General features: G+C 44.8%; 1 protein-coding gene across 2 annotated transcripts; it reads right to left on the bottom strand.

Moving 5' to 3' along the window:
- Positions 1-1,392: 1,392 nt before the first annotated feature.
- RPN2 (ribophorin II) lies at positions 1,393-21,039 on the bottom strand. 2 transcript variants are annotated; one of them, XM_027442980.3, is made up of 17 exons: positions 20,801-21,039; positions 19,849-19,944; positions 18,354-18,529; positions 17,415-17,490; positions 16,892-17,026; positions 14,686-14,862; positions 14,168-14,286; positions 13,647-13,752; positions 11,147-11,238; positions 10,188-10,302; positions 9,515-9,709; positions 8,911-8,997; positions 8,259-8,354; positions 7,289-7,364; positions 6,265-6,394; positions 3,805-3,890; positions 1,393-1,791 (listed from the first exon to the last, which is right to left on the bottom strand). In XM_027442980.3, exons 1-16 carry the CDS (start codon positions 21,005-21,007, stop codon positions 3,839-3,841), a joined length of 1,935 nt encoding a protein of 644 aa, XP_027298781.2. In that variant the 5' UTR covers positions 21,008-21,039; the 3' UTR covers positions 1,393-1,791; positions 3,805-3,838. The 2 variants fall into 2 exon arrangements, with proteins under 2 accessions (XP_027298781.2, XP_027298782.2); XM_027442981.3 differs by lacking the exon at positions 3,805-3,890 and having other exon boundaries at positions 20,801-21,038.
- Between the last annotated feature and the right edge of the window lie 2,591 nt (positions 21,040-23,630).

Genomic DNA, 23,630 nt, shown 5'->3' with positions numbered 1-23,630 from the left:
GGGCTACTGGAAGAAAAAACATCCTTTCCTAACATATAGCCAAAAAAGAAAAAACCACAACAGCAACAAGCAGAGCTCAGAGAAAATGAATCACAGAACTGCATGGTTTTCTTTTTGCATCTGTACTGTCATTGGAGAACATGCCAGAGATCTGCTACAGGGGGTGTACCGGAGCATCTGTCATAGTGTGAGTATCAGCAGATTAGTTATAAAACAAAGTTATAAATCAAAGCCAATAGGTGTGCAGTAACAACACCCAAAAAAAACCCTCAAAAACTCAAGAGTGAAAAGGAATTGCAGGGTAAAATAGTGTAAATAGTAGCTTAACTATTTCTTCCTTACAACCCCTTTATTCCCAGAAGGCTCGAATGCAGCACGAGATCAGTTCTTTGAAGGAGTGCAGAGGAGGTCAAGTGACTAGTTCATCAGGCCTGTACGGTGTTCAGTACAGTGTTCACCACAAACAAACTGGTAGAAACTGGTGTTACAAAGAACAGAACCAGTGAGCTAAGTGTGAACAACTGCAGCAGGGAAGAGGCAAGATGGCTTTTATAAATCGGAGTCATGCCTCACACATGTGAGGTTCTTCGGAGGAATTAGCTCCACACCCTTTATCCACATGCTTGCTGGTTGATATAATTTCCTTGGATTTCCAAAAGACAGTTTGTAAAGTTCCTTTGCCAAGAGGTCTTTAAAGAAACCCATCTGACACGGGACAAACAGGAGCCAACACACAGACACAGGGGAGGGAGCCAGGAGCAACCGTTAAGTTTACCACATGCAAGTTGTTCATCAGGAGAACTCCCCAGAAATCTGTTGTTCCTCCAAGCACTCATCTTTCCCCCTCCCCAGCTCATTAATTTGTTGATGATACAAAATTATTAAATACAAAGTTCAGGGTTATAAGGAGGATGGTGAGTGAGAAGCAGTGCATGTGCCTTTAGCCTGAAGACACCAGCCAATGACATAGAATTAAAAGGCACCGAACTCATATTTGGAGGTCACTTCCAGAGGCTGCCATGAAAACAAACCCACCAGAAGGGCACCCCAAACCTGCCGGGGCAGACACGCCAGGCACGAGGCCTACAAGGGCCAGAGCCCAAAGACCCCTCCTCTTTGAGCTCTGAGCACCCGTGGCAGCTCCACAGAGCCTGGCGCCATCCTGAGTTGAGAGAACAGCAATTTGCAGAGAAATGCAGATGACAGCATCACAAACGATGGGCAGAAGTGGGAAACACCCCCAAATAAACACGTACCTCTGGGAAAAGACATGAAAGAAGAGGAACCTTTGCACCACAATGACTAATACAGAAAAATTGCCCAGCCAGAAAGCTCATTTCATTTTCATGTGAGCTCAACTTCCAGTCCGAGACTGAAACAGCCAAAACAAGATTCAGGACCATTCTTTCCTCTTTATTCACAAATCACTTAGTACGAGGAGAGGGCGCCTGGGGAAAGGTAGAATTATGTTTTCCTTTTTCTTCTTTTTCTAAAAGAAATTAAAATATCCCAGGAGAAGAAAAGGGAAGAGTGGAGTGGGGCATGGATCCAGGGAAGAAAGGATTTTTGAGATTCATATGAAAACCACTCAGGTAGCATGAACACAACAGTGAAAATCAAAACTTTTTTTTTTTTAAAAAAAAGTATAACTGGAACCCTCTTGACTTAATTTATATAAAAAAAAAAATCTTCTGCCTTCCTTCTTCTGCTCTTTCAGTTATTCACTTCTGTTCTGAAGGCATTTGCTTTGTTTTTTCCCCATTTCTTCCATTCTTCTGGTGCTAGTGTGTCCTGGAAAGGAAAATCCAAACAATTAACTCTTCCATGCAACAAAGTACTTCCTCGAACAGTAAAAGTGTCCCCCGAACCCTCATTCTCTCTCAAAGGAAGTTTATCTGACAGGAGAGCAATAAAACCAGTACTGCAATATAACTGAGGAATGAACTCAAGTAGCATGGAAATGTTCAGACAACATGAAGGTCTGGCACAAAGGGATGGACGAGCCTTATGAAACAAAACTGGACAAAAAAAGCAGGGCTGAATGCAAAGCCTGCAGCTACTCTACCATTCTTCTACTTTAAACAGGGACAATTTATCCAAGTGGAATCAGTTGGTCCATGTAAACACAAAGGAGAGACCTCCAACAAAGCTGGCACAGCAGGTCCATCTTTCTGGGGTCCTTCTCTCTCCCAGGATGCCAGACACAAGCATAGCTGGGTGCACTTCACAGGCCAGTCCCCAGATACTGGTACCAATACAGTCTTAAATGACATCTGGGGCATCAGAGAACCCAGCAATAAGGAAAAATGCTTGTGACGGCACTTTTGGATTAGGAAAACCTAATATATGGACCATGGATATTAACATCTTAACATCTTCCAGGATTATACTCACAGCCTACAGGGAATTCAGGAGTTAAAATACCCGGCTGAGAAGCAAAAAGCTCGCAAGCTGTGGAGAACACACTTCCTGGGTATTTGGCAACTGACCACTAAAGCTGAAAACCAGTGGCTCAAAGTTTTGGTCAAAAGTGAAGCATCCAGCAACCAGCACAGCACCAGCAAACAGCCAGGCTACAGTCAGCACCGCTCCACCAGCACAAGCGACAGCCACCTCCTGTTCCTCTCCGGTTCCTTGTCAGAGCTTGTGCTGTGCTAACATCCCTCCAGCACCCCAGGGAGGGACGAGGCAGTACCAGGGTGTTTTTCCTATGGAACACAATGCCAAGCTCTCCATAGGTGATTTTTCAGATAGCACGGAGGATGGTTTCAGATGTGCAAACAGAAGCTCAGAGCACAGCACACGTGGTTTCTGAGACGCAGCCAGCCACGCTGGTTTGTTTTGCGCCGCAGAACTGAGCTCTGCCGAGCACACTGCATGTGTGCCTGCAGCACTGGCTATGAACATGAGAGAAAGCAGATGCTCATGAGACATAGCAGTGCTGCACATTCTTCAGCAATTTCAGTCCCATCGCAGGACTCGTCCCAGATTCTTTCTCCTTTCAGCTTTATAAAATAACGTGCTGATAAGAAATGAAGCACAGTGAATTGGGTAACACAGCGTACTGGGTAGTCCTGCCTCCCACACCACTGTGGACATCACAAACTGGGACCTTTCCTGCTCAGAATCAAAGGAAATGATGGGCTTTACACCAGCAAGTGATAATGGAGACCTATCAGATGGTTGTATTTAATCAAGGGGAGCTTGATGCTGCTGCTGCTGACTGTGCCATCATGACCGGTTCAGTCTAAACCAAGGGTGAACCCTGGGTAAGGTCATGTTCTCAGCTGAATGAGGTGGTGCTGACCTGGTTTCTGCTGCATACAGAGCTCTCGTCAATCCAAGCAAGGACATAATTCAGTTTCACCAGCAGTAAAGAGTGTCTAGCAGCTGAATAACCAGAATACTGCACATGGGAAAGGGAATACCAACAGCAGGATGGGATACGGGGCATCTTTATTATGTTCTCCTCTAGCTAACACTGCTAATCATTTACAGGAACAATATTGCTTAGACTAGGTTGATCTCTATACCTCAGACAGTGTATTAACATGTGCGCGTAACACCACACAGACTCAAGATGATTAAGGAATCACAAGAAGGCAATTCAGTCTCAGAGGACACGTACTGCTAGTATGCAAACCCAGCGGTAGCCAAGGACACCCAAGGACTGATTGAAAGCCAAGTAAACAATGTTGGAAGGAAGCAGCTTCAGCTCGTATCTTTTTGTGCAAGAAGTGAGGGATGAAGAGAAATGAAGCAGGCAGCAAGCCCAAGAAAGGCAAATTCCAAAAAGACCCTTACTTCTAGAAGAGCTGGTCACTAGCAAAACCCCCTTTTATCGCAGCGTCCTATACTTTGCCAACCTACTGCTCTGCTCTGCAGCGATCCTGCCAAAAGGAGAGAGGAAGAAAGGTTCAGAGAAGATAGGAAAGAGGAAAGCAGCCCTGCTCCAAGAACCAGAGCCAACGATAGAAATGCAAAAAGCAAAACCAGGCCTTCTGGTAACTTCTGTAAAAACATGGTTTAAATACAGTTCCCCTCCAGCCTCTACCAGCGCTCTCCACAGCGCAACAGCAGCTTTACCTCAAAGTGCAATCTAGTTAATTACCAGTGCACTTCAACATCTGAGACAGACTAGCTGCGTGTTAACAAAAAGATACATCTTTTTGAACTTTAAAGTCATGTACAAAGGGTTTAACTTTAGCCTGAGGTAGAAGTTTTACTTTCAAATTTGCCATTGTAGTTGCAGCTTCGTGTCATTTACAGTGAGAAAGCACACAGACACCCCCTGCAGTGTTTTGAAGCAGGAACCAACCATCTGCATTTCTGTGCTAGCAGAAGCCCTGGTTGAGCAAAGACACTTAAAATATAAGGTTTGTTGTATTCTTTCCTCCCCATATCTGTACACTAGGAAACATGTTGTTAATAATGATTTATTATTACTCTTTAAATTAAAAATGAATCACTATTAAAGTGACATAACAGACCCCTTCTGGCAACAAACTCCTGGTAGGAACTGTTATGCTAACAAAGTAAAGTACCACACCAGGGACGGCTGGGCATCCAAGGGAGCAAGTCTGAAGAATTTGAAAGAACAGCATGGAAAAGGGTTGATTACAATAATTGTGCCCCCTGCTATACCCATGCAAATAGAAATGCTTTAAATGCAACAAATCCCTGTGAAACCCCTGAAAATTCTACTCTTCTGTGTTTATGAGATTTTGTTGTTGTTGCTCTTTTATTTTTTTTACAGCTTGTCTTCATTTTAATAGTGTGATCAAAAATGTGAGAACCCAGGGATATTTATGCAAATAGGCATGCAAGGATAAACTTCTAAAGGCTCAAAAAGGGGAATTAAAAAAAAGCACAGGTCTGATGGTAAAGCAGATCATGAGATCATCTTCAGAGCCAAACTCCACGTTTGCAGAGTACAAAAGGGCTAAAATTTAAATCTCATGTGGAGACTCCGTGGCAGAAGTGGCAGTAGTGAAGGAGGGGTGAAGGTCTGACTTCTGATTGATGCACGATATTGGAAGCTTGGGTCAGCAAACAGCCTGCGGGCTGCTTAAGCCATGGCACACATGTGAGACCCTGTGGCACGGGGCATGAACATGAAGAATCAGTCCTATGCCAGTACAGAAAGTACAGGTAAGGTATGTATCCATGCAAAAACCATGTCCATATGGGGAAAGACACTGCTGTGCCATGCTTGAGGCACTCACCCAGGTGTGCAGGGCACAATCCAGTGCTGCTGAGCTGTTCCAGCACAGGTCTAAAACCAGCACTGCAGTCAGGTTTGACAGCACTGTCTCAGCAGCACAGTCTAGGAACAAAACCACACTGGCTCTGCTGCACAGCTTCTAGCTGGAGAGGAAACTTGCTCAGGGCTGGCCTGTGTTTCACAGTGCCTGATACAGATTCCTCGGTGTATTTATTACAGAATCATAGAATAGTTTGAGTTGGAACACACCTGCAGAGATCTGGCTCAAGCACCAGCTCAAAACAGAGCTAACTTTGAGGTCAGAGCAGAGCACTCAAGGTGATATCCAGCCAAGTTCTGAACACCTCCAGAGAAATAAAGGTTTCACAACCTCTTTGAATCCTCCTGTACAGTGCCCAACAACCTTCATTGAATTTTGTGTCCCTAACATTTATCAGAATTTTACCTGTTGTTGCTTGTGTGTATTGCCTTTTGTTTGTGGCTGCACTCTTTCAAAAAGCAGCTGCTCCTTTTTTCATTGCAATCCTTCTTTGGGTAGAAGACAGCAGTAAGGCAACCCCCACCTTAACATTCTTCCTCTTAAAACTTATCCCACAAGCACAGCTGCATAGAAGTTCGGCTTCTTCTGTGTTTATAGCAGCTCTCATTACCTAATATTATAAAATGTTGATACGCCACATAGTAAAGCAATTTTGTCAGGGTATGTATCTTGCCAGAAGTGGCTCTCCCCATGCCAAGATGCACGTGCTTCCACTCATTTTCTCTTTGTGCCTGACCACTTCAACAAGTGGCCACAGGGGCTATTCTCTCTGAAGGAGCAGTTAGCTACACCTCAGTGACAGCGCCTCATCACCCTAGTTCAGGCGCTTAATCTGAAAACAGGCATGAGAGGGGGAAAGAACAGACCCCCCTCCCAAGATTTAAGAACTGAAAGCAACATTCATCACTGTATCAGTTACTGACATATGATAGCATCGATGCGATCTCCTCCCTGACATCTTCAAAAGCTGCTCCCACCGAGGCATCCGTGCCTGGCTTACCGTTTTACTGCTTTATGAGCCAGCATCCTATTGCCTGCCAGGAACGTGACACCACCCAAAATGGCCAAGTACTTCAGAGTCTGGAACATGTTGAGCTGAGTCCAGTAGACATACATGAGTCCCAACATTGCTGTGAAAAAAAACAGCCCACAGTTCAAACTATACTTCAAAGACAGACCATTAGCTATTCCCAGAACAATTGTTATGTTGTACTGCCAGGCCTAAGCACTTGGTTTCTAACTCATTTCTGAATCTCCAAAATGACAGATTTAAAGACTATACATTATTGCCAAGGGAAGACGACATCTGGGTCCTCATATTGTAGAAGAATGATGGACAACATGCAACCAATCCTCCTGTGGCATAATTATGGAGCTATTACAGACATTGAAGGCTTTTAAAAAGAGGAGGATATTCTGGATTTCAACAGACGATATTAACCTTTACTCACTTTTAAGAGCTTATAGCTTTATAAAGCCTCCAAGGAAACTGGTTTGGAATAAGCAACATGCTGTCATACAGGAAACAGTAGACCCAATGGTCTCCCAATCTCCTGTGTTTCTGAGAGTCTACCAAGACTGTAAATAACTATGCAATCAAAGTTGTGATAATATTGATGACAAAGTCTAGTCCAACTGAAGAACAAGACTTCCACAGGAAGGGCTTTAAGGAAAAGATGTAGATGGTAGCCCTGCATGTTTCAGTCCCCACAGAAACTCCCTGCTTAAGAGGACAAACATGCAATAACAAAAGCGTGACCTCTGGAAATATGAAGTTCTATCAAGTACAGATAAATTGTGTGTGAGAGGAGCCTAGGTAATGACTGCTGTTATAAGCTGATGGCCAAAACAGGTTTATCACCATATTAACAATCATGAAGAGCAGGAAGGCAGATGAAAACAAGAGAACAAATGTTATGCTATTATGTCATTATCGTTAATAGGCTGCAAGCCCATTTACCACCAGGGCTCTCATCTGTAACTCCCAGGTGAGAAGGTCAAAGCAGAAAGCCTCTGACACTTACCAGCATGTCCCATGTGAAAAACAATGGTGCTGGGAGCAAAGCTGAAGTTGGAGATGTTGGCACCGATCTTTATCCACTAAAAGGAAGAGAAACAAAACCTGAATAAAAAAGCTCTTGTAAACACAAGCTTTTATTTTAAACTTAAAGGAAACAGAGTTGAAAGATACTTAAGTTCTTCAATGAACACAGTGTATTCTCTACAGAAGCACATTGTCTTCTAGTACAGAGAACAAAACAGTAATTTTGTCAAAGACAGTGCTGTTAAGTTCCTTTAGTGGAAATTTCTCCTACTGCTTCTGAGTCCCCAAAGGCAGTTCCTCAATTATTTTAAAGTGAAGAGAGGATATTGCTTGAAATCTACATTTTCCAGAAAAATATTGCTATTTATTTCCAGCTGAATTAATTTAAAAGGATGAAATAGGTAACAATCAGTTATGCAGTTTTGGACTCAGCAAAAGACCAATTACAGATACATGATATTTACTCACAAAAACAATCTCAGTTTTTAGAATACAGAAGAAAAAGGCATGAAGGATGGGAACCAGGAGCAATGAAATTTCTCAAAGTGGTTTCTCATCCACAGGTATATTGGTCCAGAGACCAATGGACACAACTTTCTGAAAGTCAACCTCCAGCAAGAATAGCTAATGGGAAATTACTGCAAAGCAAGTAAGGGATCAGTTTCATCTTCTAAATAAGGTAATTTAACTTGACTAGATGAGATTTTTCTTTCACGTTAAGTTCAGAACACTGAGATTATGCTACAGTTGAACTAGTGCTAGACATTTCAACTACTGACACACAAATGCCAATTAAGTCCATAAATGGGAATCAGTCTGATGGGATTAAGTAACACAGATTTTGTGATGGCTATATTGAGTGCAAAGCAGAATCACTGCTTTTCTCCTGTAGAAGAAATGGAAATAAAAGAAATGGAAAGAAGTGTCATTCTGTGGCCCAGTTCACTCACCAGAATGAGCAGCAAGAGCAGTGGAGAGAGAATCAATGCTGTGAACGTGTTAGATACCACGGTGGGAGGCCTCTTCTCAGGTTCCCTGAAGAGGTGCTGCAAACACACAAACCCAGCTCCTAAGAAAGCATTCCAACAGAACAGCTTCTCAGCTCCACACAGGAGCAGCTTCAGCCCTGCTGCTGTTCCTAGGCATTCTTCTAGCTGAAGAGCATGCCTCTTTAAAGTAACACCTATTCCAGTCTCTGCACATTTGGTCTCTTGCTCAGTTAACTTTTACTTGTACTCACAGAAGCACTGGTTAGTTTGCCATCAGCAGAGCTGGCTAGAATGATGCAAGAGAAATCTCCAAAAGCAGAGAGCATTCTGTGGTGCCTACCTGGTCAGATTTTCTTGTTTGAGTCTTCTCATTGACACCAGTTGCTCTTTCACAGGTAGGACACTGCTTATTTATTCATACTGCAGGGGACTGCAATTAATTCCCTCCCATTAAGCAGTACAATTGGTGTTATTTTAATTACACTACTTGCACAGTTACTATTTCTATGACAGATTACTTATCAAAAAAAGTTACGATTAGAGCAAAGACTAGATAAGCAAAAATAAGACGAGCCCCCCATCTACAGAGCATGATTTTTGGTTTTGGTTGTACCTGGATTTCAGGTTTGGGAACAAAAAGGTTCTTGGACTGGACCGTGGATGGTGCATCCTCCTCTGGGAATTTGATCACAACATCAGCCTGAAATGAAATACCACAACTTCATGAACTTTAACTGTAACGTATGAAAAGTTTTATTACATTACTGTGACCAATTTGCTTATCATGCCTATCAGATTGAAAGATTTTTTTAAAGGAATCTAAAATAAACCCTCCACATCTTAAAAGAAATTTCTCCTACACAGAAGCAGTAACGCCCTTTATTCATCACTAAAGGTTGGACTTATTTCCAGCGCAGCAAGCACAGAAAAGCTAAACCTTGAAGTGTTTGCTGTGAATTTACAATTGAACCCACAAACCCTGAAGTTCCTATTTCACCCTGTGATGAAATAAACATTTCAATCCCACTTTGATGTTTACATGGAGTTTGAAAACTTAGAAATGAACAGCAAACCTTAGAACCCATAAATGGCCAAAAGGTTTCTGCTTCACTACGAAGAAAAAAAAAAAGAGCTTTTTTCTTCCAAGCCTGTACACCACCCTCCTGCTAGACTGTCAATTATCTCAGAACCATGTCACCACACTTCCAGCTACATACCACATTCCACAGGATTGGATTTTCCAGAGTGGCATCTCCAATTATCAAGTACAGAGTATAGGTACCAGAGGCAGAATCGAACTCAGTCTTTCTTTCAGAGGTATCCAGCTCAAACTTGTACACATTCTTGCTGTCTGGTTCTGCAACAAACACTACCTCCTGGCCAGTCTTCTGGTTGTGAAGTCGGACAAAGGTCTGAAAGGAAAGATTGTGAAATTGCTGGAGTATCTCACAATATGTTTATAAATGCCACTGAAATGAGAGATTTACCCCCAAACAAAAAGCACAACATTTAACAGAAGCTAGAAAATAAACTGATAGACCAGCTCTCTAGATCCCTACACAGCCAGCCCTGTAAAATGCCTCTACAAGTAACCACATTAACACAGGACCAACTCTGTTCAGATGCCCACGTGGGGTACAGGGCAACATATTGAATGCTACTGGAGAGGGTATGTGCAACAACACACAACAGGGATGGATGCATTTTATTTTTTAAACATGAACGAGCCAAATCCACTTCCCTCCTACCAAGATTAGTGTTTTTTCCACAGTCCATGTCAGAAACGTAAGGCTTCTCAAAACCTACCAAACCTTTCAGGAGCAACCGTCACCTTGGATGCTTCAAGATGGAGCGTTTTGGTGACACAGAATGACAAGAATTTGTCCTAACCTGGTGGGGGGTGAGTTCAGCTCCACTGTTCACGTCTATCAGCTGGAAGGATAGAGCAAAATTCTGATGGCTGTCAGCAGTGAACGAGCCCTTGGCTTTGGCTGGGTAAGCTACCCTAGGAAACAAAAAAAACAGAGTTGAGGTTATCTTCCAAATGATGTCCTGGCATTCAAAGAAACTGAGGCAAGCAAGCCTAACTAACAGCACGGCTATCTACTCAAGTGGTCTATTTTAACAAGAAGTCAGGTGACCTAATTCTTTCTGTTCCACCATAATTCAAGAAAAAGGAGGAACAAAAGTCTTCATTTTTTTTTCAAGCTACATACGTTTTCATATAAAACATTAGTTCATTGCAGGTTTTGGAGGAACAAGAAGAACAAGGCTAATACTACACCCCACCTTTCATTACACAAGGCTCTGCTACAAAAAGGTGTGACGGCAGCGTAACGGATGAAACCACAATCAGACTTCAGCACAGAAAGGCTTTATCAATACACAGGGATGGACCTCAGAGAAGTAATGCAAATTAAGTTAAATTACAAGCATTTCATTTTAATTGATGTCAGTTAAAGAACAACTGAGGATCAGGCACACCAGGCTGTGATAAAGCCATAACCTCAAAATACAGTGTACAGATTGCATTAGATCCTCTCTACCAAAGTTCAACAATAATAGAAACATTAAAATAAATGTTTTAAATGCACTTTTGCTACAGAGAGGTACCAACAAAGGAACAGAAGACTAAGGTCACCTGTTTTCTGTTAGAAATTATTTCAGTAATAAGGAAAACCACTTATAATAAACAAATCTATTCTCCCAAAGAGCTCACAGGTGTAACAAACAGCATTAGTACAATTTTGTTGGCATTCCAATACAAGATCCAAGTAGGTAAAGCTCCGAAGACCTCTAGTCTAGAACCAACACTGCCCCTTAAAGGATCACAGAGTGAGTCGTTTTACCTGGTTGTTTTTGGTGCAATGCTCTGATCTTTATCCACAGTAGAAAGATCTACATTAGTAATCCCAACTTCTGTGGAAACTTTGACTTTCAGCTGCAACAAAACACAACAGAAGGTTACTGGGACCACTCCTACATTTCCTAACGACGGTCATGTTCACTTCAGAAGCTTTCGTTCTGCTGTCCCCTTCCCCATGGAGAATCTTCCTCTACACCAAGACAGAACCTAGCCTGAACAAGCATGTCTACACCAATTTACCTTCTGGCAAAGCTCTTGCATCCATTACTAGCCCCAAACCAACCCCTTCCCCTTCACTAACAGCTGTCTCTAAAGACACCAATCCCTCAGTTGCACTGGAGTTAGCTCCACTTTGCAGAACTGTTTTTAATGAAACAGTCCAGATATCCAGATCCAACTAATTTTCCTTTTACACTAGTAGAAGCTTGCTATTAAATATGACATCATATAAAACACGACTTCAAACTGCACATGCACTGTACTTCTGTGCCCTGGACAGCAATCTGAGACGAGAGATGTCTCCAGACAGCAGCCAGTTATGCCTGTGTTGGCTCCTGAACCCTAGGAGGTTTCTGCTGATTTTATTACCAGCAGGCAAAAGCCAAAGCATTCCTGCAGGTCTACACTTTTTTTTTTTTTTTTTTAAACTGTGTCTCTGAAGGAAGGCTTGCTATTTATCATTTAGGGCACTGCAGACGTTAAGGCCTTGCCATTTATCACAGCTCCTTTGTGCTAAGCGCCCTACAAACTACGAGCAGAGGAACGACTTCCTGCCCTCTCCCCTGTCCCAAACCTCAGACCATCCAAGCCAGACAGCGAACCTCAGCGGGTCTGACTGACTTCAGCCCTTCTCCCAAACACAAGCGGTTACTGCAGTCCATAGGATTTAATTAGCACATTTGTTCTCACAGCTTACAAACGCTCCCCTGGAGAATTAGTTTCATTGCCAAGACATTTTTCAACATACACTCCGATTTATTACTGCAGGTTTGCTGATGTGAAACAGCCCCACCCCCTCAACCTGAAAAATAATTCCCACAAAACCTGTGGGAAGAATACATGAAAACAAACTATTCAGGTCAGACTTCAAACACAATAACCTTGAGAGCTCCTTTACAAAAAAAAAAAAGCATGATTTGATATAGATGTTACTACTGAAACTGGATCCATTAGCAGACTCTTTAGGCTAACTTTAGCAAAATCTTTCTCTGTTCCAAGATGGGAGCAAAGAAAGATGGACTAATGAAATAATCATTAAAAAAGAGTTATGTGAAGGCAACTCAGAGCTGCTGCACACAGCCCCTCCAACTGCATAGTACACAAACATCCCTCAAATATTTTAATGCCAGGAAATGCAGGCTCTGCCTGGAATAATAACCCACTGGTTTAGCTCATTACTGTCAAAAACGATGGTGCATTAAGGACAATTAATGCTAATAACAGTAAGGAAAAAAAAAGCAGCTCCCCCAGCAGTCCTCCCCCATAACAACGTGTCTTATTAGAAGTGGCTCACACAAAGCCACCGCGGCGTTAATGCATTCCCCCTGGTACCTCTGTGTGCCAGCAGCGAGCTGAAGCAGGACCAATCACTGCCCTTTTGACACTCCTAAGTGCCATTACTACTACAATGACAACATCAATTTGATACATACAGGAAAGGTCAGCAGTTGTAAATACGTGTCTTCCTCTGCTCCAAGCTGACTACGTTGCAAGACTTTAAAAAGCTAAGCTTTTCCTTAAATAGGCAACTGAGGGCAAAAATTAACCCGGGAACAGACATCACTGGAGAAGAGCATTCTCAGCTGTTGACACTGCAGTGACTATGCTGCTAGTCAGCCGGGTCGCACGCTTCTCACAGTAACAAACTTGGGAAAGTAAAGCTCTGAGTGTTTTATACAAAAAACTCTTCTTCTGAGAGGTGTGCTGTAACAGCTTTTGCCACCAAAAATGGTTTATGAACACAAGAAATGAAGAATTAATTTCTACTTGCTTTGGTCACTGTTTCTCCGCTACAAAAACATCACCACATAGCCAGTTAGAAACCAGAAAGACCCCCACAGCTCTTTTCTAAAGCTCTCAAATGCTTAACCTCCATGCATCAGGCAATCACCAGACAATCAGTCATCCACTAGCCAAGCTTTGAGATTTACAGGCTCAAGTTCTGAATGCTCTGAAGAACATCATTCTTAGTAATCATTTTTGCACAGCTAATTCAAAATATTGGCTGCTACATGAACATTTCCACCGTTTAGCCTTTGTTCATTTGCTGTCAAGTTAGTAAACATCTAAGCAATAAGTCAGTTTTTAAACTTATACAAATTTTTTTTGATCATATACTAATCTGGTTACTGGTCACAATCTCAAGTCAAAATTCAATACTTTATAGAAAAACGTGATAAAGATGCTGTACAACATGCTTAGCATATATAAATAAAAATCCATTTCACCAAATACCACAGAACTGAAGTGACAAACATACCCACCTCAACTTTGTTAGCAATAAATCGGTTATCTCCATCGACACTGATAGAGAAATCATAATATCCACTCGCAGGTTTGACATTCATGAAGTTCAGCTCAAAGACATCTCTGTAATAAAAAAGGCAATGTATTAAGCATCCTCTAGGACACTAACAAAGCAACCTACAAGCAGGTAATATCTTGCTACCAAGATGTCTCCAAATATGCTAGATTAAGCAGGTAAACAGAAATGTGACAACAAAACTAACACTACTACTAAGTACGGGGCGAAAAATATCTTCAAGCTCCCTCAAAGTCAGAAAAATGTTGCAACTCCCCACTCCCCAAAAGAAAAAGACCCATGCAACAAATTCAACATCAGTACAGAACATGCTGTCACCTGTTGCCAACATAATGCAACTACAGCATTGAGTCTTCCGTCACACAGGCATTTTTCTGGTGGAAGAGCATAGGAAGCACATCCAACACTGTTTAAATAACAGCTGTTTGCTTTACAAAGCCTAAAATAAGATAAAATTCTTACCCTGACAGAACAAATGGTGTCTGTTGAAGGACGGTGGCTTTGGTAGATGCAGACTTGGCATAGTCCAGCTTTACAGAAGCTTGAGTAAGTGGCTGGGACATAACATTGGTCACTTGAAGCTACAAAAGCAAAAGAGACATTTCTGGGAAACCCGTTGTCTCAGGAGGCATGTAGAAGCACAGACAACTTTCTACCCCTTCTGTATTATGTACCTGGAGTTCTCTCCTGCCCAGAATCCCTGATTGACCTAGTTCTTCTTAACATAACGGGGAAAGGTAAAGTTTGTAAAAGAGCTGACTACTACAAGGTGCCTTGTCAAGGCAGAGTCTAAGTCCTGGGTAAGCAGAGGTTTCTAACAATTATTTGATATAAAAGCACTAAAACCCCAGACCTAGCGAAATGGAGCATGTCATGGAGCCTAAAATGAAAGGCATCACCTTATGCATCCAGTTCACCCAGACCTACAAGACTACAGAGTAGGCCAAGAGATGAATTAAGATTTTAGGGTACGGACTTACCTTGAGCACAGGCTGATGGTGAGACACAGCTGCAGACCCCTCAGGGACAATAATGACAGGCAAGTGGTAGCGGTTGCGGGATAAAGCACCCGTGGCACAAGCAATACTGAAAGCCTCTGAGAGTGTCTCAAAATTTTTCTTGCTAAAAATGGCATTCATCAGCTGGATAATTTGGTCCTGAAAAAGAAAGGCAAACGACACATGAGCACCAGCAGCTTACCACAACACAGTACGGTGGTATTAACAAAAACATCATTCATTCAGACAGTTTAATTTCCCCCATTTGCTTTAAAAATAACTCAAGTTATGAGGTAACCCAAAATTAGCTACCTCTCACATTAGCATTTTATTCTTGGCTGGGAGTTTCCAACCACAATTACTGTAATTGTGCTAAAATTGTGCAAAAAATAGGATTTGGATCTACTTCTTTAAACTATGTGTTTAAGAAGGAAATGTGCCTTCAGCTCAGCAGTCCACGCTGCGTGTAGTTGCAAACAGACAGCTTGGCTCCAGGAGCAGGATTTAAACTGCCTTCTTACTGTGAAGAAGGCCTAGGCTACACATCCTGGCTACCAGCCAAAGTGGGAAGGCCATGGAGAGGCGATGCCAAGCATCCTCACGACTCTGGAAGCAGCCAGCCTAGGCCCTCAAAGGCTTAGCCCCTGGGGCATAGCAGCATCTTCAGGCTAGGAGGCTTAACTGTCAAGCAGTGCCACTAGGAACGCAGAGCCAGCTCTGGGACATGCCTAAACTAATTTCTTCTCTTGGAAGTAGGAATGGGACAGTTCCCCAGCTGGCTTTCCTACCTGACCTTGTAGGGTTGGTGCACCAGCACCACACTGAGCAGACTGCACCATCTGATACAGATTCTTCCAGTACCCCCTGCTAGTCAGGAAAATGGCAGTTTTCACTACCTGTACTTTGATCCAAAAAAGGACTGTGGGCTAAATTCTAACCAGAAATGAGAATAATCAAAGACAACCCCAAATAAAGCACTGGGCATGCTATTTAGTAACTTGCAGATGACGTACCCTAAATGAAACCCACAGCATCTCAGATGTTCAACCTCATGCTTGTACATTAGTGCTCATTAATGCATCATGTGATTATAGAAAGCATCCAGACAGATGCTACAGAACTCCTGCATAGTACAAACTGTCTTCCTTTATTTGAAGTGCATGGCATAGCTCTAGACCTTAACCAGAACTTACACACACATTTAATTTGTAGAAATTAAAAAGCTATTTTTCCATATCCTTCATTTGTTAATTTTTAAAGTGAATTTTGTTATTTTCAGGAGGCACCTTTGCCATTCACAGGAGATAGAGCATTAAAGCCCTGACAATAGCACTTCTGACAGCACAATTCTGAATCAACACTAAACAATTTTCCTTAATTGGGCTTTTTCTTTTTTCCCTACATCACTTGGATGCTGACAGTTAGAATTGTGTGTAGGAGAATCACCACCTCAAAAATGACACCAAAATTACTTCGCAGTTAGTTTGTTGGCAGCAGCATGGAAAAGAGCCAGGAATTAACTCCGATGCCTTACACTTGCTTCTGTTTCAACCCTGTCACTTTGCCTTGTACTCTAGGGAGATGCCATTCTCAATCGAAAGTGCATCTACTGTGGTTAACCTGTTATGGAAAAAATACTAAATGGAGAGCTTGCAATAGTGATTTCTAGCTTAATCAAGTCCTAAAGAAATTTTCAAACAATCTTTCATTTTAGTACAGTGACAAGTTTATGTGCCTGAATTCCTGTAGGAGTACAGTACAAACGTTGTCTCCTTTTTGGATACTCCTGACTAGGGTGTCTGTATTTCCTCACAGGTAAATAACACTTGCAAAACACTTTGAAATGCTGTAAAGTGCTAGGCAAGTGCCAAATACCAGAACAAACCCTGGAACAAGAGTTTTTTTTTCCAGCAGTTTGTCTCAATAAACAAAGAAAACCTAGGCCTCGCTTGCAATTTCCTTCTGTACATAAAAAAAAACAAATTCAGCATGTGATCTCAAAGGTGGAATTTCCTCCTACGTTCCGTTTTTTAACATTCACTCTGAGATCTCCTTTTTCACTGAGCATATTCATTTTTCCAGAAGAAATTCCACCTCGTTAAACTGGCCTCTTGCAGTGCACCATGATGACCAGGTAGATCCTTTCTGTAAGTTACACCGTGCAAGACAGGACAAGGCAGATACAGACCTCCTTCATTGCTGGCTCTGTACCCACATGGTCAGACAGCTTATAGGCAGCAGCAACAAACAGTGCAGTAGTCTCAATTCCTTCTTCAAATTGCAGATATACTCCTCCCAAGTCATCCAGGCGAGCAACAAGATCCTGACAGAAAGAATAAATTCTATTTAGGTTGCATTTTAGTAGATCCAAGGAAGGTAACTCTATAAGTTGACCTCTAGTCAGGAGAATTGGTACAGGATTCACTGGATTATTTTCTACATCATTTAGAAATAAGAAAAAAAAAATACCTTCAGCCTTTCCTGGATTTAACGAGATTTACATCAGTGGACTTTGTGTCACAGTCCACTGTGAAACAGTTGAACTCCATGAGAAATACCTGCTTGAAGGGAAGAGCCAAGCCAACCCACCTGATGCAGACAAGGAATTTGCCAGATTGCTTTTTCATTGCGTTTCCTATTAACACATCTTTTAGTATCACAGACATCTAGCAAATAATCCTGAATAATTAGAGACCATAGCATGTTCCTACCTCTATCTCTTCAACAATGGCACTTAAATCTGCCTGCTGGGACAAGTAAGATGCTGTTTCTAAAGCCTGGATGGTTCTGAAACAACAACAAAAAAACAGGTGTATGAATTTTGTTCCTTAAAAGCCAAACATCCTTCAAAGCAATTACAGTTTCTATTCCAAATGAGGCGTAAGGCAGCCACTACTGCATTTAGTTAACTCTAGGCAATGAATCTGAAGGTATTTAGTGGAAACTTAGAATTCATTAGAGAAGACTACTTTAGTTGTATCTGCTTTGCAAGAAACTCAGATTTGAATGCGGAATAGAAACCAAACTTTTATCTCTGCATTGCACAGATCCCCAGACATGCTACTGATGCTTCTAGTAATCTGGATTTTTTTTTTTGCCTAGAAAACAAGCCTTTAAAAGTTTCCCTTTCTTTCTTAGCTTTAAAGAAAAGCTCTATTCTTTCCTTTCACAGTAAAAATTACTTAACCAATTCTTTGGTGATTAGTGCCAGGATCCCTTCTGCTTACTGGCACATTTTTTCCACCTCATAGCACACACATCCCAGCCCATAAACAAAAGGTCTGAGGACGAGCATCCAGCATACCACAAGCTGGAATGATGCAGAACCACGGCTGGATTTTAAGTCAAAGATTTGTTGTGAATCTTTTTAAAAGAGGCTTCTTTGGCACGCATCCTCTTTATTGACCATTATTCTTGAACTACACTGAACACACAAGCTCATTTGCTAAAATCACAGAGAACGGCTCAAACATTTTCCACATTCTCCCAGAGAGATGATAATGAACTAACAAATATTCCAAATGAAAACACAGCACAATCTACCAGAACTACATTGCAAAACCTAAAGTGTTAAAAGAACCTTTACTCTACAACCCAAACGCTAGCAGATAAGTGTGCAACAGTGAAACATTTCTGTCTAAAAGACTTACGCCAGCACGCTTTCTTCTTTGCTAAGACGAGCAGTAAGGGCACTAAGTGCTTCCTGAGAAGCTAAAGGAAGGCCAAAGCCACTCAGGGCCCCGACAGCATGGAAGATCTGGGTGATCGAGGAGTCCTCACTGACAGCTGCAAGCAGCAGCTCCCTGGTCTCATTTGAGATGGTAACCTGAGGAAGAGCACAAAGAAAACACTGATTCACACCGAAGAACATAGCTTCCTAGTCACTGCTGACTTGTTTCTGGAGCAGCACGCGTGACTGGTGAACCGTAAGCTATAGCTGGGAAAAAGCATTTATCATTCATTACCTTTCAGTTCAATTAAGTCCCTAAGATTTGCTGTCAACTCTCAGATAGTCAGGATAATCCACAATTCAGATTTATCCTGGAAGCCTGCTAGTAATACTACCTGCTTTTCATCTGATACCCACAACTTAGCAAGCATGGACTGTACGTGCATTGTTGCAGTGTTCACTGCCGGGCTTTCAACCACACGGTGTGCTGTCTGTCCAGAGAATGCATGATTGATGCTGCTTTGTGGATTTATTAAAACGCACTGGCTCCATTTTTTCTTAGCCACTGATGTTTCAATCAAGAAAGCACCGAAACATCCAAACCTCTGTCATCTCCCATACCTACAGGCTGGCTCTGCCCCACACAATGCTCTGCATTCACATCGTGACTGAACATGAGGGGTACATGGGGAAGGAAGGGAGTGGAAGGAGACTACCTTCACAACCACGGGTCTTCTGACAATCAGCTCTGTGAAGATCTACTTGTTTGAAGGAAAATACGTGACTGTTCAGAGAATTTATTTGTTGTGCGTAGGCTGAAAGAGCCAGCACCATCACGGAGAAGGACAGAAGATAACTGAACTTGGTGGGTAAAGGGGAAACAGCTGGGGTAGGAAACGATAAGCTGCTGGATACCGTGTGTGAAATATAGCAGAGGATCATTTTAAGAGGGTATTTACTTGTTCTATTTCAATCATTTGGTATCAGGTATGTACAAGAAAACTCTGCTAGATCCCCACATCGTTCAGGACAGAGAGGGGATATCACGTGTCTAAGATGCAGCACAGTAGCATGGTTTTAAACAATTTTTAGACATTATTAGATGTAACAAAAAAGGCTTTTTACAACTGTGCCTAGACCTGTCATTTACTGATGAGATGCTGTTCAAACCAGAAAGTTAACAAAGAAGAGAACTGGAAGTTTCTACTCTTCAAAAAAAAAAATAATCAGAAGGTGGCTGAGGAGCCAGTATTGGATCAGGTACTCAGAGTTGTGGTGAAGAAAATACTTGCTTTATACCTGTTCACTTTGCCTTGTCTGGGAGTACGCCCAGACGCTTTGTAAGCTATTTACCTAAGACACAACAGAATACCACGTACTAAGAGAAAGTAAAATAGAAATTATGCTTATACATGTATCAAGGTAAATGTTGACTTCGCAGCATCTGTCTTCAGAGGTTAGGGCCCCAAACTCACCTCGCAACCAGACAGGACGCGGATGGATTGTGCAGCATAGAACAGGGAGTCGACGCTGCTGGAGTCTACGTGAGATTTGATGAAATTACATGCAGCCTGCAAGGAAAGAGAAGCTAAATTATGCAACAACCTTGACTTTAATGATTGACTTGATTTAAATGATACTCTAAGACAATTTCAGTATAAAAACGCACATCAGCATATATTTAAAAAGGCAAAAGAAATCCAAATAATATTATGATGTAGCAGAACCTACAGCCCCAGACCCTACATTACTAAATGGTGCACAGTAACAAAGACGGTTCCTGTTCAAAGCGATCAGTGATTCTCACACTGACTCTACTGCAACCAGCTCAAATTTGAGTATGACATTCATCAACATCCAAGGCCCACGTGTATATTTCGTAGGCAAAATCTTCCAGAGACAAGAATCTTGCTTCCCAGCTGTACGTCACAAACACACACACACATTTATGGATGCAGAATATCAAAGTGTAAGATAAGCCAGGTAAGCAGCTAAACTATGAAGGTGAGTGATGAGATTACTCACTGACAAGTAGCCAGCGTACTACTGACTGCCTATATGATACGTGCATCATCCACATGTCCTTCTGACCAGAAAATAACCAAGAATTTAACTGCTGGTACATAAATCACTGGTCTTTGCGCATGGGAAGAACAGGCCTTTCAAGTAAGACAGGATTTTAATGCTTTAAACCAAACTTTTAATGCTTTAAACTAACGATATACGTTCAATTGTTATGCCTAGCTGTTATTTTTTATTACCTCTACCTTTTAACCAGCCTCAGCTCAGGCAGGGCAGGGCAGGGCAGGGCAGGGCAGGGCAGCGCTGCCCGGCAGCAGCCTCCCCACGTCCCCACAGCCCCGAGGCGCCCCCTCCTTGCCCCGCCGCGCTTCGTGCCTCGCCCCCCGGCCCCCGCCCCCCGCTCACCTTCTCGTCCTCCAGCCGCAGCCCCAGGCTGCTCAGCCCCACCACGGTGTGGTAGGCGGCCCGCACATCGCCGAAGGGCCGCTCCAGCGCGGCGCGCAGCCGGGCCAGGTCTCGGGCCGTGAGGCGGTGGCTGGGGGCCAGGCCGCGGGCGGCGCCGAGCAGCAGCAGCAGCAGCAGCAGGGCCCGCGCCCCGCACGGCGCCGCCATCTTGTGGCCCTCCTCCGGCGCCGCCGCGCCGCTTCCGGCTCGGAGCGTACCACCCATGCTGATCGCGGGGGGGGAGGGAGGATGGGGATTGCTGCCGCGGAGCTCTGCCTGCATCAGAGAGAGCGAACGGGGACGCTGTGGGGGTGGAAAAGGGAGCGGAGACGGCCGGGGTGGGTGGGGGGTGGGAGGCGGAGAGGGGGAGGGGAGGAAATGGTATAGGCAGAGGTGCCCCCCCCTGCGGAGCGCAGTGGTACGGGCCGCCTGGCGGCCGGCGGGGATGTGGGCCCCGCTGATTGGCCGAGCCGCCCGCGGCCCCTGCACCGCCACGGCGCCTTAAAGGGGACGCGGCGGCAAAGCCACACGACATGTCGTGATATGTCGCGACATGCCGCGTCGCGCCGTGCCACCCGAGGCCCTGCCTTTATAAGGAGGGGCTTGTAAAAAAAAAAAAAAGACGAAGTGCCCCTTTTCCCAACCACACGATGACAGGATGGGGGGGGGGGGGGGTATTTTAAGCTAAAAAAGGGGAGATTTGGGTCAGAGGCGAGGAGCAAATCCCCCAGGCGGGCTGCCCGGAGGGGTGCTGAGGCCGGGGCCGGGCTGCCCTCCTGCTGGGCCCGGGATTTGGGGCCGGGGCTGGGCCGCCTCCTGCAGAGGGCACTGGGGGGTCGTGCTGGGAGCCCCCCGGGAGCCCCCGGGCACCGCAGGGGGGTCCCTGGGGGTGGGGTCCCCTGGGGGTGGGGTCCCTCCCAAGCACCCCATAACGCCCCGTGGTGCCTCCACAGCTTCACGGGGAGAGATATAAGGAGAACCGTGCTGCCTCGCGGTGTCTGATTCTTCGATATTTTGGCCCAGAAAGGCCTTGTGTTCTGCACAAAACCCTGGGTTTGCGTCACCTCACAGCTTGCACTCGACAAGCGACACGTTTCGGCCAGCTGCGGTGCCGCTCCCCATCCCGCTGCCCTTCCTGGGCAGGTTTTGTCCAGGATCGGGGCGAAGCCAAGCAGAAGGACTTAAAATTCCCCAAGAAATGGCGTTTGTCTCCTGGTCAAGCCCAATGTGGGCTCGAGTCCACATCGGATGCTCACAAAATCCCCGTGGGGGCTGAAAACCCAGGGGTTGAAATCCCCAGGGGGCCGAAACCCCCCTGTGCACCTGCCCGGCCTGAAGGGGAGGCTGGAGACCCGCAGCTGAGCTCCTCTGCTGTGGCTGCTGGAAGGGGAAATATTTTATGGGATGGGAGAGGAGCTAAAGGCCACTGGTGCAATTAAGCGCCTTAAATGTGGATTTGATTTCGATGTAATGGGATGGTTATTGCATATAAAAGAAGTGCCAGATGGTTGTTAAAACCACATTTACTGAGTTCTAACAGCATCTGACCCGTGTCCCTTCAAGAGCTGCAATCCCCCGTTACAAAACCAGTCGCGAGCCCTCGCCCCAGGCAGATCCTTACTGGGACCAGCCTGGTCCATACTGGCCAGTGCCCGGGGAGGGGGTTCCACAGTTGTGCTTTTCTGATGGTGACGCAGGCGGAGAAATGGGGAGGTGTGGAACAAACCTGAACGTTTGGCGCTGCCAGGATCCCCTCCTGGGGCTTGGGTGGGCAAGGGGCTGAGCGTGGCCCCGCACGGAGCCTCCTCTGCAGCTCTGCTGGGGGCGACGTGGTTTGGGGGAGGGAGGAGAGGGGGTGGAGGGCAGAAGAGCTCAGAGGATGCAGGGTGGGGGATGAAGATGGAGGACAGAGGGTGGGTAATGGAGAGCTGTGGGTAAACAAGGGAGGATGGAGCAGGGAGGATGGAGGATGGAGGAGGGCCCTGGGACAAGCTGGTGGGATGGCTTCTGCTTCTCCCCCTGTGGGATCCTCGCTTAAACACGTGCAGGTGCAAGCAGGGAAGGTACGGGGTGAATTTATGGGGGGAATTTACGGAAAGGACCGTGAGCCTCATGCCCCAGCTGCCTCCCCACACCTGCTGCATGAGGATTCACAGGACCTGGGCAGCTCAGTCCCTGCCATGGCCCTGAGGCAGCAGTGCTGGGATGGATCTGACCCCCGGGCCTTCAAGAGGAGCCTGCAACAAGCACAGCAGCGAGCCCCCAGACCTGCAGGCTACGGTGCAGCACTCCTCCATGCCGCTCTGCCCCGCAGCCACCCTGCCTTCTTTGGTAAAGACTCCAACAATTCCCTTTTTAGGGTCAATATCACCAGCCTGGGAAGGAGCACTCCCCGCTCCCCCAGCCCACTCCCTGCTGCTGCCGTGGTCCCTCCGAACCCGCTGCCAAGCAGCCCCTGAGCCTGTGCTGTGCTTCTGGGGCTAAAGCATGTTCCCAGGCTGCATGCAAACGGCTTTTCGGGACAGCCCTTCCCTGCACCGTCAGCCCCTGGCCCCAGCAGTGCAGGGACCCCTCCTGGCGCAGCCCCTCGGGGAGCCCGTGCTGCTCAAGCTGCTTTCCCAGGAGCTCACCTCGCCCCGGCTGGCACGAAGGTATTGCGGTGCTGGCTGGGCTCTGCTTGCCTTATTCATACTCCTGGAAAGCTCTCCCTGATGAATCCCAGCTGGGAGGCCTTTTAAAATCTCATTGAATTCTTTATATGCATTTTCTGCAGAGCTGTTGGTGCCTGCAC

This window comes from Anas platyrhynchos, chromosome 21, assembly GCF_047663525.1.
Source record: "Anas platyrhynchos isolate ZD024472 breed Pekin duck chromosome 21, IASCAAS_PekinDuck_T2T, whole genome shotgun sequence".
Lineage (NCBI taxonomy): Eukaryota > Metazoa > Chordata > Aves > Anseriformes > Anatidae > Anas > Anas platyrhynchos.
This window is presented reverse-complemented; position numbering and strand designations above follow the sequence as displayed.

Excerpts from the sequence above, each read along its gene's own strand:
- RPN2 (XM_027442980.3), bottom strand. The coding sequence starts at position 21,007 with ATGGCGGCGCCGTGCGGGGCGCGGGCCCTGCTGCTGCTGCTGCTGCTG. Across the intron at positions 11,239-13,646 it reads TTATTGCTAACAAAGTTGAG|CTGAAAGTCAAAGTTTCCAC; the intron begins GTGGGTATGTTT and ends GTTTTGTTGCAG. Across the intron at positions 3,891-6,264 it reads GCTCATAAAGCAGTAAAACG|GATCGCTGCAGAGCAGAGCA; the intron begins GTAAGCCAGGCA and ends TCCTTTTGGCAG.